General features: G+C 39.6%; 1 protein-coding gene across 34 annotated transcripts in view; it reads left to right on the forward strand.

Moving 5' to 3' along the window:
- The window catches only part of CADPS (calcium dependent secretion activator), a 353066-nt gene that overhangs the window by 109197 nt on the left and 226990 nt on the right, over positions 1-16879 (forward strand). For all 34 annotated transcript variants that reach the window (XM_072127688.1, XM_072127689.1, XM_072127678.1 and 31 more), the window contains exon 3: positions 2521-2853. In XM_072127688.1, coding sequence (XP_071983789.1) covers positions 2521-2853 — 333 coding nt within the window. The remainder of the gene's footprint in view (positions 1-2520; positions 2854-16879) is intronic.

Below are 16879 nucleotides of genomic sequence, written 5' to 3' on the forward strand. Positions count from 1 at the left end.
AAAAAACAACATGTGACTTGTCTGTGTTACTCACTTCTCAGAGCTTGGCCCCCCACCTTTGTGTTCCTGTACAGCTCCACCTCCTGCCCCTTCTCAGAGGTCTCATCCTGGTCAGTCTGACATCAATGGGGGAGGGAGGAGCTGTACAGGAGCACAAAGATGGAGGCAGCCTGCAGCTCAGACAAGTCACATGTTGTTTTTTCAAATGCATCCAAACCAAAGCCCAACCCCTGTGACTACCCCAGGATTTTGTCAGGATGTAAGAGTAAGTTATAACACACAATTATATTATAATGCAAATGCTCAGAAGAGGCAGAGAGACATTTTTGCACTGCAGGTGTCATGGGCTTTTACAATCTGTCTTTAGTGAAAATGAGGTCTCTGGTGACAGGTTCCCTTTAAGGGGTTAAGAAACTGATTTTATTTAAGGATTTGAATATTACGTCACGCTACTCACATCCCGGAGTCCTAAGATTAGGATATTGCTTGGATTTGTAATTGCTCCCATATCTTCGGATGATATACAGTTTGATGCGACGTCTAATTCAATATCATCCGAATATTAGAGGAATGTTAATTAGACGACTCCCCAACCTACGGCTTCAAATACTAATTTCTGCAATTCTATAATTTTCGGATAGACGTCAGAACTTGGAACAAATATCCAATGCTGTCTCATTATCCGATTTTGGTAAAATGTTAACAAGTTTTTGGGATTCATCTATTGCGGGCATGAATAATAGAGATGTGTATTGTACGTGTAAAGGTTATCTGCATGCTGGAGCGGCGGCCGGTGGTCACGCCATTGCTAGGAGACTGCTCTTAGATGTTTCATGTTGTCTTCTCCTGCTGTTCCACCTCACTAGCGCTGCCTTTATACGGATCACACTGTGCTGGGAATACTTAGTGAGATACACGGAAACCCGTGGATCTTTAGAAGAGCACTTGCAGGTAAAACTCAGAGGAAGCCATCTGTAAAACACACTCGCATGTATATTACTATATTACCCGACAGACGCAGGATCAAAGAAAATGTTTTTACGAAAATTTCAATTACATTTTGTTTCCCATTCTGAGAATTCCCATTTAATTCAATTCATCTGCCATATAGATAGATTTTTTTTCAATTGGATGTTAATGAAAAAAAAGTTTCGCTGTTTGAAAATAATTTCCCATTTTGTTCCTTATAAAAGAGATGGCTGTCATTGGATACGACCACCCCCTAGCAGTGGTGGCCAGACATGTACTTTTAAGCTCTTCTTGACCATCTGGATTCAATAGTTATTACAAGAGGATGGCTGTGGGATATACAGTAACTCCTGGACATTTTACATGGAAAACGATTTGTTTTTGCAGTGGTGGTCGTATCCAAGAACAACAATCTCTTTTCTGAGAGAAAACAGGGCTACATTTTTGGGAAATTATCCTTTTTAAGAACATCTAATTGAAGAAATGTATATATATGGCAGATTAATTCGATTAAATGTCAATACTTAGACAAGAATACCCCTTTAAAGGAAATCTACCTTCAAAATCTATCATGATAAACCAGGGACACTTAATCATAGATCCAGGCACCGTGACTGTGGTTATCTTCTTATATTTGTTATTGATGACCTCCTTCCTTCTAAATTCAACTTACAATTATGCTAATGAGTGTGGAGGGCTCTGGGGAGCAATACCAGACACCCTTTGTTTCACCTTTATAGACTGTTACAGTTTGCAGGCGCACTTCCCCCTCTTACAGATTACAGCAGGCGGTAAATTATGCTAATATGTCAGAAGGGCATTGGGGGTGTTACCAGAGTCCCTCCGTGCTGCAGCTTCACAGGCAGAGCTTCACAGGCAGTTACAGTGTGCAGGAGCTCTTCCCTCCTCTTACTGTGTGAGATTACAGCAGAGAGAAAGAGAGGGCAAGTGAGGCAGAGCAGGAGGAGGGGGAGATAGTGTAACAGCCTGTGAAGCTACGGCATGGAGTGGCTCTGGTAGCAACCCCCCAGAGCCCTTCTGGCTGATAAGCATAATTTTGAAAGTTGATTATAGAAGGAAGGAGGCCATGGATAACAAATATACCACAGTCACAGTCAGACGATTACCACAGTCACGGTGTCTGGATCTATGGATAAGTGTCCCTGGTTTATTAAGCTTGGGGGTGTGGCCTTCATCATATATCGATATAAATGAGAAAACGGTGAGCTAGAAAGATCTAGAAAACCGTTAGGATTTGATACACAAGATAAATTCCACCCAAGATCTATAATATAATAGTGCAAATTAGCACTGAGATTACGCCCCTGTAAGTATCTGCAATTCTGCAAAGAATTTTACAATACTATAAAGATCATTTTCCCCACATTGTGGCCGAGTTGGGCAAGACTCAAGATGGAGCTGGAACTTTCCATTGATGGATGGTTTAAGCTTGGGAGTCCATTTGGCTGAATTTTTTGATGTAACGGAACTACAGTACGTTCCGAAAACCTTTTTCCAGGACTGATTTTTTTTGTATTTGATCCCCCCCAGGTATTCTTGAAAAGTGACCGTGTGGCCAGAATGGTGCAGAGTGGGGGATGTTCTGCCAACGACTCCAGAGAGGTCTTCAAAAAGCACATAGAAAAGAGAGTGAGAAGTCTTCCCGAGATCGATGGCCTCAGCAAGGAGACTGTGCTGAGCTCCTGGATGGCTAAATTCGATGCCATTTACCGAGGTGAAGAAGATCCCCGCAAGCAGCAAGCCAGGATGACGGCGAGTGCAGCCTCCGAGCTTATCCTCAGCAAGGAACAACTCTACGAAATGTTTCAACAGATCTTGGGGATTAAAAAGTTTGAGCACCAACTTCTCTACAATGCATGCCAGGTGAGGACCATGTATGATTCATGGAGATGGCTCTTCCTCTCCACTGGGTCTCTTCAATTTTTTAAAAGATCAGGAGGCAAGAAACATCCAGGACATCCATCATTGAGCTTACACGTCTTTGTAGTCTAGGATAAACTGCTTACTCCACAGTCATTGGTGTTGCCTCTTCATGGTGTTGCCTCCTCATGGTGTTGCCTCCCCATGGTGTTGCCTCCTCATGAGTTGCCTCCTCATGAGTTGCCTCCTCATGAGTTGCCTCCTCATGGTGTCTCCTCCTCATGGTGTTGCCTCCTCATGAGTTGCCTCCTCATGGTGTCTCCTCCTCATGGTGTTGCCTCCTCATGGTGTTGCCTCCTCATGGTGTTGCCTTCTCATGGTGTTGCCTCCTTATGAGTTGCCTCCTCATGGTGGCAACTCATGAGTTGCCTCCTCATGGTTTTTCCTCCTCATGGTGTTGCTTCCTCATGAGTTGCCTCCTCATGGTGCTGCCTCCTCGTGGTGTTGCCTCCTCATGGTGTTGCCTCCTTATGAGTTGCCTACTCATGGTTTTGCCTCCTCATGGTGTTGCCTCCTCATGAGTTGCATCCTCATGGTGTTGCCTCCTCATGGTGTTGCCTCCTCATGAGTTGCCTCCTCATGGTGTTGCCTCCTCATGGTGTTGCTTCCTCATGAGTTGCCTTCTCATGGTGTTGTCTCCTCATGAGTTGCCTCCTCATGGTGTTGCCTCCTCACGGTGTTGCCTCCTCATGAGTTGCCACCTCATGGTGTTTCCTCCTCATGAGTTGCCTCCTCATGGTGTTGCCTCCTCATGAGTTACCTCCTCATGAGTTACCACCTCATGGTGTTGCCTCCTCATGAGTTGCCTCCTCATGGTGTTGCCTCCTCATGGTGTTGTCTCCTCATGAGTTGCCTCCTCATGAGTTGCCACCTCATGGTGTTGCCTCCTCATGGTGTTGCCTCCTCATGAGTTGCCACCTCATGGTGTTGCCTCCTCATGGTGTTGCCTCCTCATGGTGTTGCCTCCTCATGAGTGCCATCTTCAGCCTATTTTCATACGTTTCGTCTTTAGGTTGCGCTCAGTAGATGAATAGCTCTTGGTGCTATAAATAGACTCGGCTATTCTTATCAGAGGAGCTCCTTAGTATGCGACGCAAGGACTTCATTTACTTATTCAAATGTGTGAAAAGCCTTCGTCTTAATGGGGGAGCAATCATGGGTTACCTAGGTCCCTGATCGTGGACGAAGATCTATTTTTATAGTAATTAAGTCCTTTAATAATGCGAAGCTCAAAGACGCCCTTATTTGTGAGTTACTTGGTAGTAACGGTTAAAGGGAGGACAAGGATATAGCATTATAGATGAAGTAGCGCCATAAAGTGGGGGTTAAAGGGGTTTCCCCAAGATTCAAAGCTATTGCCTTGTTATAGGGTTGGAGATAGAGGAAGAAAACTATTGGTAGATTCATTACGGAACTAGTGATATTCAGACACTAAATTTACTCTGAATATTTTCTGATGAGTAATGTATATACAATAATAACGGGACGGTTAAAATATCCATTGATGTTATTGGGCTTTTGATGGATTTCGTTGCTGTCCGCTTGCACCATGTCCGTTGGTCTTCCGTTATAATTGTTTTAGTGAAAAACTGAAAAATCACTAAATTTGAAGAAAATGAAAGAGATTATATAGGAGCTTTTTGAAAAGAAAAATATTCAGTTTGTACCAGATAGATTTGAATCTCACAAGACATTCAGTGAAGTTTGAGCAAAGCGAATCATAAAAGGGTTCTCCAGCAAATATAGGGGTTATTTCAGCAAGCAAATCCTGTTTAGGGATGAGTGGACCCGTTATAGTTCGAATGGTTCAATATGAAAGTTTGGTCCGGTTTCGAGTCTTGGTACCGCTCAACACCACCGGCAAGGTCTGTGTAACATCACATGACCATGGCTATAACGAGCCGTGCATCTGTGTGACATCACATGACCAGGTGTATAACAGGCCAGGCACCTGTGTGACATCACATGAGTGGGGATATATAACGAGCCATGCACCTGTGTGACATCACATGACCAAGTGTATAACGAGCCAGGCACCTGTGTGACATCACATAAGTGAGGATATAACGAGCCGTGCACCTGTGTGACATCACATGGCCAGGGATATAATGAGCCGTGCACCTGTGTGACGTTACATGACCTGGTATATAACGAGTCTTGCACCTTCTGTGACATCACATGACCAGGGACCAGTGTCAACAAGAAGTGAACAATGAAACTTCCTGTAGGCTGACAGCAAGCAGAGATCTAGAAAACCATAATGAATTGATACAGAAAGTATATTGGATAATTGCATAACTTATCAAGACACACACTATATCAATTATTTGCTGGACAACCCCTTTAAATTAGTTGCTCATCTCTGGTAGGTAATAATGATATTTTAACCCTATTATTAGAATAAGGGTCTCATGTAACCCCCACCCCCCCCAAGCCATAATAGAAGTGCCGGGGACCACATCACCACAAACACCTTTAAGCGTGAGACAAGGGTAACCATAGCAACAGAAAAAAATTACAATCGTTCTGCGCTAAACAACAATGTCCATATCAGGTAGATGTACGTAATTTGTAAGAGGGTAGTGCATCCATTTTCAACCTCTTCTATGTTATCTATTAGTAATGTAATCCTTGGAACGCTCATGTTCTGGCACGCAGTACTGTGCATGTCATACAAGTATCACATGGGATGTCACATGACCTGGTATCTGGGCCAGCATCTAGCCTTCAGTAAGGAGACCTCAGCTTACCTCTAGGCACACAGATTCACCCAGAACACTAAGAATAGCTTGGGGTACGGCCTCCTTTGGGGCATATTAGAAGTCATGTGGACTCATGCACGATGAAAGGAGTCAGCCTTGTTACCTAATGTAATGACCGATCCCCAGGAGGGATGTGCTGTAGTATCATTTCTAGTATATAACCTTCTCGGCTTGTAGTATTTGTAACCCATAGAACGTGTAGTATTTTAACTCATCCATGTAGTATTTCCGGAGTATTGACTTTGAGAACTTCAGGTGCCAGGGGAGATGGTTTTGTAGATATGGGGCACAAGTTATGGCAAATTTTGGGCCGAGTTGTCACCGCCCTGGCCGGCTTACCATGGTGGAAATTTACAGAGGTAGTAATTTTTGGTTCAATTTTATCAGAGGCCACATATACTCAACCAACAACCATCACTTCACAGTCACGACAGGAACTGAAAATAGACAACCATTGATTAAAGGTTGGCAGGATCAGTCAGGTCTACCACAGGGTCCACCAGAGGACTCTAACCAAATAACGTGATACCAGAGGTCCACCATAGGATCCAACATGGGGACTTTAACACAATAATGGGATATCAGAGGTCCACCATAGGATCCACCATGGGGACTCTGGCACAATAATGGGATACCATAGGATCCACCATGGGGACTCTGACACAATAATGGGATTCTACAGGTCCAACATAGAGCAATGTAATTTTGGAAGCTACTAGGGCCATCTGAATCATGGGTAAAGCCCAAGAAACCCAAGTCCAACACTGACCACTGAGAGACTTATAACTTAGAAACTTGGCACAACAATATTCAAAACTCTTCAATTTCAGTAGAATTGACTGATCTCATATGTACGGGGTGTGTCCCAGTTGTCCTCGGACAACTGAATTTTTTATGCCCAATCCATCTTCATTCCCATATTATCTTCTTTACAAAGATATGAAACTGCTAGTAGTTTCTGAACAGAGATAAGTGGACCCAATATTTGGTTTTGGGGTTCAGGTTGGGCCACACAACCCGGACATATTGCCAGAATCGAAGGCCGAACAGCGAATCCGGCACATTGACGCTCCTAGAAACTAGTCAAGGCTATGATTGACAGTGGGTCCATGGGTCCGTTCATCTCTAGTTCTGAAAATGAATGCTGGTCCGAGATGAGCGTGCTTGTGTTCGATAGGACAGAAGGGATCGCTCCTGGTCCTATGAGCATAAGGCTGTACGCTATTTATGGCCACTTTAAGAACCCATGGGTAAGGAATGGAGGACTGAATATATACTATGGGGTATCCATGTAATGATTGATGAAGACCACTAGTGGGGGGGGGGTGAATATAATTTCAGCTTTTGAGGTCATACTACTGAATTCCAAATCTCAAGACATTGGGGCAGATTTACTTACCCGGTCCATTCGCGATCCAGCGACGCGTTCTCTGCTCTGGATTCGGGTCCGGCCGGGATTTATTAAGGCAGTTCCTCCAACGTCCACCAGGTGGCTCTGCTGTGCTGAAAAGCATCGGAACGCTCTGGAGTTCACCAGCTCGGGCTGGGTGAAGGTAAGTGCAAGCTCCGCAACAGGTTTTTTGTTTTAAATGCGGCGGTTTTTCCGAATCTGTCGGGTTTTCGTTCGGCCACGCCCCCCCATTTCTGTCGCATGCATGCGATGCGCCACAATCCGATCCCATGCGCCAAAATCCCGGGGCAATTCAGGGGAAATCGGCGCAAATCGGAAATATTCGGGTAACATGTTGGGAAAACGCAAATCGGGCCCTTAGTAAATGACCCCCATTGGGTTTCCTCTCTTTTATACCTACAAACTTTTATGATCTAGATTTAACTTATCCCAAATATAAGATTGGGGTCCCATTATAGGCCATTTCAAAGTTGATCATGGTTGCTTGATTTACTCCCAAACATAAGCAAATTCTCATGCACAGTCAGGAATCTTGGCCATGAGTCTATACTATAGTGAAATAACATATCTTAGTGAGAAGGAAGGAAATAACCCTAAATGCAGATGCAGGGCCGGTGTCAGCACTGGGCATACCTGGACAAGTGCCGGGGCCCAGAGCTGCTGGGTATCCACATAAGGCTGTACAAAAGGAATCCATGGGGGTGAGGGGGGCTATATTTAATAAATCTATAGGGTATGAGGGGGGCTTATATAAAATAGAAGAATTTTAAGACAGGAGACTTTTTTAGTTTCCGAATTTCGGATGCCGCCATGTGAGTTCACTGCAAAGGGGCCTAATGAGTCTCTGTCCCCCAGGGGCCTACTGAAACCTGGAGCCGACCCTGTGCAGATGGGCCCTATACATGCTGCACTTGTGTATTGTTGTTATCTCTATAGACAACAGCAAATCAATAATTTATGGATAAATCCGTCAAGAACTGATGGAGATTTCTTCCCGTTCTGAGATCATCTGAGCTGACTCCCATACTGCCATGTTGTTTGTTTTCTGCACGAAACAGAAAATTCAGCTCCAGATGTTAGCGCTGAGATTACCCTGAGGTTTTAGGATGATACTCGCATCATTAAGACCTCTTCTGACTTTCATCTCTAGATCCATATTTGCCTTTAAACTGCTAATTTGCTTCCATGACGCAGAACCGTCCCCCCAGACCGCACAAATCTCCTTATTAGGAAAAAATGGATCCAAATATTAATGATTTTGATTTTAGGATAATTTTTCATTTCTATCTATTGTTCTGGAATCCTGGTTGAGGTCACTATAACCGCACATGGCTTATAAATAAGATATGACAGAGCCCTGTGTCCTGCTAAATTATAAATAAAGACACAGGAAGAAGGAGATATTTTTCCATGTTTTATTTATTTCATTACCCCCTTTTTTTGCCATATGATGAACCAGATAATAAAAGTGCAGAATCAGGTTCTATTATTAAAGAACCTGACCCTTAGGAGCAGCTTCATTCAGGATAGGAGTCAAGTCAATTGTTCTGTTTATTGATTTTTAGGCCCTTCCCTTCGAACCTGGACTCAATTCCGACAGTGAGAGTCCTGATTACTCTGCCCACACACAGTGATCGACAGTGAGAGTCCTGATTACTCTGCCCACACACAGTGATCGACAGTGAGAGTCCTGATTACTCTGCCCACACACAGTGATCGACAGTGAGAGTCCTGATTACTCCGCCCACACAGTGATTGACATTGAGAGTCCGGATGACCCCCTGTCCCCCGTCCCCGTTCCCCTCACTTTCAATGATTGACGGTGGGAGCCCAGATTACCTTGCCCCACACACACTGATTGACAGTGAGACTCGTGATTACCCCGTTCGTACCAAGTAACTGACAGTCCTGAGTACAGGAGGCCCCTGGGTTACATACAAGATAGGCTCTGCAAGTTTGTTCTTAAGTTGAATTTGTATGTAAGTTTGAACTGTATACCCCAGTTACAGCTTTTTAAGGCTAAAGTACAGTAAATTACCAACATCCAGAGGTCCATTTGTAACTAGGGGTCGTCTGTAAGTCGAGTGTTCTAAAGTACTTGTACTCTTTCTAGCTACTGTTATGGTAAAGTGTAGTCATTTTTGCATATTGTGTAGAACAGTAATGACAATAGATGAATAGTCTATGGTAAGATGTATTATTGGCTTACTCCCTTCATGCTGTTACCATTGACAAGTCCCAGCACACGTCCCCCATTACAATGTACCTCGCGGGGGGGGGCTTTCATCTTTTCTAGCAAATTTTCCGTTTACTGTTTTATGCAAATATCGAAATTGTGGGGGAACATTTCACCTTGAAGATAAGTTCTTCATCCTTAGAAGTGAGTGTAGGAAGCTCTGCATACTATATGACTCCAGGGAGCAAATTATGTGGTTACTTAAATGCTTCTGTAATAACAAGTGAAATGAGTTTACATTAATTGTTTGCTTGGGCTGGTAACAAATATATCTCATATGCAGAATATACAGGAGAGAATCCTGAGAACATGTAATATACAGAACATCTCATATACAGAATATACAGGAGAGAATCCTGAGAACATGTAATATACAGAACATCTCATATACAGAATATACAGGAGAGAATCCTGAGAACATGTAATATACAGAACATCTCATATACAGAATATACAGGAGAGAATCCTGAGAACATGTAATATACAGAACATCTCATATACAGAATATACAGGGGAGAATCCTGAGAACATGTAATATACAGAACATCTCATATACAGAATATACAGGAGAGAATCCTGAGAACATGTAATATACAGAACATCTCATATACAGAATATACAGGAGAGAATCCTGAGAACATGTAATATACAGAACATCTCACATACAGAATATACAGGAGAGAATCCTGAGAACATGTAATATACAGAACATCTCATATACAGAATATACAGGAGAGAGTCCTGAGAACATGTAATATACAGAACATCTCATATACAGAATATACAGGAGAGAATCCTGAGAACATGTAATATACAGAACATCTCATATACAGAATATACAGGAGAGAGTCCTGAGAACATGTAATATACAGAGCATCTTATATACAGAATATACAGGAGAGAATCCTGAGAACATGTAATATACAGAACATCTCATATACAGAATATACAGGAGAGAATCCTGAGAACATGTAATATACAGAACATCTCATATACAGAATATACAGGAGAGAGTCCTGAGAACATGTAATATACAGAACATCCCATATACAGAATATACAGGAGAGAATCCTGAGAACATGTAATATACAGAGCATCTCATACAGAATATACAGGAGAGAATCCTGAGAACATGTAATATACAGAACATCCCATATACAGAATATACAGGAGAGAATCCTGAGAACATGTAATATACAGAACATCTCATATACAGAATATACAGGAGAGAATCCTGAGAACATGTAATATACAGAACATCTAATATACAGAATATACAGGAGAGAATCCTGAGAACATGTAATATACAGAACATCTCATATACAGAATATACAGGAGAGAATCCTGAGAACATGTAATATACAGAACATCTCATATACAGAATATACAGGAGAGAATCCTGAGAACATGTAATATACAGAACATCTCATATACAGAATATACAGGAGAGAGTCCTGAGAACATGTAATATGCAGAGCATCTCATATACAGAATATACAGGAGAGAATCCTGAGAACATGTAATATACAGAACATCTCATATACAGAATATACAGGAGAGAGTCCTGAGAACATGTAATATACAGAACATCTCATATACAGAATATACAGGAGAGAGTCCTGAGAACATGTAATATACAGAACATCTCATATACAGAATATACAGGAGAGAATCCTGAGAACATGTAATATACAGAACATCTCATATACAGAATATACAGGAGAGAGTCCTGAGAACATGTAATATGCAGAGCATCTCATATACAGAATATACAGGAGAGAATCCTGAGAACATGTAATATACAGAACATCTCATATACAGAATATACAGGAGAGAGTCCTGAGAACATGTAATATACAGAGCATCTCATATACAGAATATACAGGAGAGAGTCCTGAGAACATGTAATATACAGAGCATCTCATATACAGAATATACAGGAGAGAGTCCTGAGAACATGTAATATACAGAGCATCTCATATACAGAATATACAGGAGAGAATCCTGAGAACATGTAATATACAGAACATCTCATATACAGAATATACAGGAGAGAATCCTGAGAACATGTAATATACAGAACATCTCATATACAGAATATACAGGAGAGAAGCCTGAGAACATGTAATATACAGAACATCTCATATACAGAATATACAGGGGAGAATCCTGAGAACATGTAATATACAGAACATCTCATATACAGAATATACAGGAGAGAATCCTGAGAACATGTAATATACAGAGCATCTCATATACAGAATATACAGGAGAGAATCCTGAGAACATGTAATATACAGAACATCCCATATACAGAATATACAGGGGAGAATCCTGAGAACATGTAATATACAGAACATCTCATATACAGAATATACAGGAGAGAAGCCTGAGAACATGTAATATACAGAACATCTCATATACAGAATATACAGGAGAGAGTCCTGAGAACATGTAATATACAGAACATCTCATATACAGAATATACAGGAGAGAATCCTGAGAACATGTAATATACAGAGCATCTCATACAGAATATACAGGAGAGAGTCCTGAGAACATGTAATATACAGAACATCTCATATACAGAATATACAGGAGAGAATCCTGAGAACATGTAATATACAGAACATCTCATATACAGAATATACAGGAGAGAATCCTGAGAACATGTAATATACAGAACATCTCATATACAGAATATACAGGAGAGAATCCTGAGAACATGTAATATACAGAACATCTCATATACAGAATATACAGGAGAGAGTCCTGAGAACATGTAATATACAGAACATCTAATATACAGAATATACAGGGGAGAATCCTGAGAACATGTAATATACAGAACATCTCATATACAGAATATACAGGAGAGAATCCTGAGAACATGTAATATACAGAACATCTCATATGCAGAATATACAGGAGAGAATCCTGAGAACATGTAATATACAGAACATCTCATATACAGAATATACAGGAGAGAATCCTGAGAACATGTAATATACAGAACATCTCATATACAGAATATACAGGAGAGAGTCCTGAGAACATGTAATATACAGAACATCTCATATACAGAATATACAGGAGAGAAGCCTGAGAACATGTAATATACAGAACATCCCATATACAGAATATACAGGGGAGAATCCTGAGAACATGTAATATACAGAACATCTAATATACAGAATATACAGGGGAGAATCCTGAGAACATGTAATATACAGAACATCTCATATACAGAATATACAGGAGAGAATCCTGAGAACATGTAATATACAGAACATCTCATATACAGAATATACAGGAGAGAATCCTGAGAACATGTAATATACAGAGCATCTCATACAGAATATACAGGAGAGAATCCTGAGAACATGTAATATACAGAACATCTCATATACAGAATATACAGGAGAGAATCCTGAGAACATGTAATATACAGAACATCTCATATACAGAATATACAGGAGAGAATCCTGAGAACATGTAATATACAGAACATCTCATATACAGAATATACAGGAGAGAGTCCTGAGAACATGTAATATACAGAACATCTCATATACAGAATATACAGGAGAGAGTCCTGAGAACATGTAATATACAGAGCATCTCATATACAGAATATACAGGAGAGAATCCTGAGAACATGTAATATACAGAACATCTCATATACAGAATATACAGGAGAGAGTCCTGAGAACATGTAATATACAGAACATCCCATATACAGAATATACAGGAGAGAATCCTGAGAACATGTAATATACAGAACATCTCATATACAGAATATACGGGGGAGAATCCTGAGAACATGTAATATACAGAACATCTCATATACAGAATATACAGGAGAGAGTCCTGAGAACATGTAATATACAGAACATCTCATATACAGAATATACAGGAGAGAGTCCTGAGAACATGTAATATACAGAGCATCTCATATACAGAATATACAGGAGAGAATCCTGAGAACATATAATATACAGAACATCTCATATACAGAATATACAGGAGAGAGTCCTGAGAACATGTAATATACAGAACATCCCATATACAGAATATACAGGAGAGAGTCCTGAGAACATGTAATATACAGAACATCTCATATACAGAATATACAGGGGAGAATCCTGAGAACATGTAATATACAGAACATCTCATATACAGAATATACAGGAGAGAGTCCTGAGAACATGTAATATACAGAACATCTCATATACAGAATATACAGGAGAGAATCCTGAGAACATGTAATATACAGAGCATCTCATATACAGAATATACAGGGGAGAATCCTGAGAACATGTAATATACAGAACATCTCATATACAGAATATACAGGAGAGAATCCTGAGAACATGTAATATACAGAGCATCTCATATACAGAATATACAGGAGAGAGTCCTGAGAACATGTAATATACAGAACATCTCATATACAGAATATACAGGAGAGAATCCTGAGAACATGTAATATACAGAACATCTCATATACAGAATATACAGGAGAGAATCCTGAGAACATGTAATATACAGAACATCTCATATACAGAATATACAGGAGAGAATCCTGAGAACATGTAATATACAGAACATCTCATATACAGAATATACAGGAGAGAAGCCTGAGAACATGTAATATACAGAACATCTCATATACAGAATATACAGGGGAGAATCCTGAGAACATGTAATATACAGAACATCTCATATACAGAATATACAGGAGAGAGTCCTGAGAACATGTAATATACAGAACATCTCATATACAGAATATACAGGAGAGAGTCCTGAGAACATGTAATATACAGAGCATCTCATATACAGAATATACAGGAGAGAATCCTGAGAACATATAATATACAGAACATCTCATATACAGAATATACAGGAGAGAGTCCTGAGAACATGTAATATACAGAACATCTCATATACAGAATATACAGGAGAGAATCCTGAGAACATGTAATATACAGAGCATCTCATATACAGAATATACAGGGGAGAATCCTGAGAACATGTAATATACAGAACATCTCATATACAGAATATACAGGAGAGAATCCTGAGAACATGTAATATACAGAGCATCTCATATACAGAATATACAGGAGAGAGTCCTGAGAACATGTAATATACAGAACATCTCATATACAGAATATACAGGAGAGAATCCTGAGAACATGTAATATACAGAACATCTCATATACAGAATATACAGGAGAGAATCCTGAGAACATGTAATATACAGAGCATCTCATATACAGAATATACAGGAGAGAATCCTGAGAACATATAATATACAGAACATCTCATATACAGAATATACAGGAGAGAGTCCTGAGAACATGTAATATACAGAACATCTCATATACAGAATATACAGGAGAGAATCCTGAGAACATGTAATATACAGAGCATCTCATATACAGAATATACAGGAGAGAGTCCTGAGAACATGTAATATACAGAGCATCTCATATACAGAATATACAGGGGAGAATCCTGAGAACATGTAATATACAGAACATCTCATATACAGAATATACAGGAGAGAATCCTGAGAACATGTAATATACAGAGCATCTCATATACAGAATATACAGGAGAGAGTCCTGAGAACATGTAATATACAGAACATCTCATATACAGAATATACAGGAGAGAATCCTGAGAACATGTAATATACAGAACATCTCATATACAGAATATACAGGAGAGAATCCTGAGAACATGTAATATACAGAGCATCTCATATACAGAATATACAGGAGAGAATCCTGAGAACATATAATATACAGAACATCTCATATACAGAATATACAGGAGAGAGTCCTGAGAACATGTAATATACAGAACATCTCATATACAGAATATACAGGAGAGAATCCTGAGAACATGTAATATACAGAGCATCTCATATACAGAATATACAGGGGAGAATCCTGAGAACATGTAATATACAGAACATCTCATATACAGAATATACAGGAGAGAATCCTGAGAACATGTAATATACAGAGCATCTCATATACAGAATATACAGGAGAGAGTCCTGAGAACATGTAATATACAGAACATCTCATATACAGAATATACAGGAGAGAATCCTGAGAACATGTAATATACAGAACATCTCATATACAGAATATACAGGAGAGAATCCTGAGAACATGTAATATACAGAACATCTCATATACAGAATATACAGGAGAGAATCCTGAGAACATGTAATATACAGAACATCTCATATACAGAATATACAGGAGAGAAGCCTGAGAACATGTAATATACAGAACATCTCATATACAGAATATACAGGGGAGAATCCTGAGAACATGTAATATACAGAACATCTCATATACAGAATATACAGGAGAGAATCCTGAGAACATGTAATATACAGAACATCTCATATACAGAATATACAGGAGAGAATCCTGAGAACATGTAATATACAGAACATCCCATATACAGAATATACAGGAGAGAATCCTGAGAACATGTAATATACAGAACATCTCATATACAGAATATACAGGAGAGAGTCCTGAGAACATGTAATATACAGAACATCTCATATGCAGAATATACAGGAGAGAATCCTGAGAACATGTAATATACAGAACATCTCATATACAGAATATACAGGAGAGAATCCTGAGAACATGTAATATACAGAACATCCCATATACAGAATATACAGGGGAGAATCCTGAGAACATGTAATATACAGAGCATCTCATACAGAATATACAGGGGAGAATCCTGGGAACATGTAATATACAGAACATCTCATATACAGAATATACAGGGGAGAATCCTGAGAACATGTAATATACAGAACATCTCATATACAGAATATACAGGGGAGAATCCTGAGAACATGTAATATACAGAACATCTCATATACAGAATATACAGGAGAGAGTCCTGAGAACATGTAATATACAGAACATCTCATATACAGAATATACAGGAGAGAGTCCTGAGAACATGTAATATACAGAACATCTCATATACAGAATATACAGGAGAGAGTCCTGAGAACATGTAATATACAGAACATCTCATATACAGAATATACAGGAGAGAGTCCTGAGAACATGTAATATACAGAACATCTCATATACAGAATATACAGGAGAGAATCCCGAGAACATGTAATATACAGAACATCTCATATACAGAATATACAGGGGAGAATCCTGAGAACATGTAATATACAGAACATCTCATATACAGAATATACAGGAGAGAATCCTGAGAACATGTAATATACAGAACATCTCATATACAGAATATACAGGAGAGAATCCTGAGAACATGTAATATACAGAACATCTCATATACAGAATATACAGGAGAGAGTCCTGAGAACATGTAATATACAGAACATCTCATATACAGAATATACAGGAGAGAATCCTGAGAACATGTAATATACAGAACATCTCATATACAGAATATACAGGAGAGAATCCTGAGAACATGTAATATACAGAACATCCCATATACAGAATATACAGGAGAGAGTCCTGAGAA

Source organism: Engystomops pustulosus, chromosome 10 (assembly GCF_040894005.1).
Source record: "Engystomops pustulosus chromosome 10, aEngPut4.maternal, whole genome shotgun sequence".
In the NCBI taxonomy this organism is placed as follows: Eukaryota; Metazoa; Chordata; class Amphibia; order Anura; family Leptodactylidae; genus Engystomops; species Engystomops pustulosus.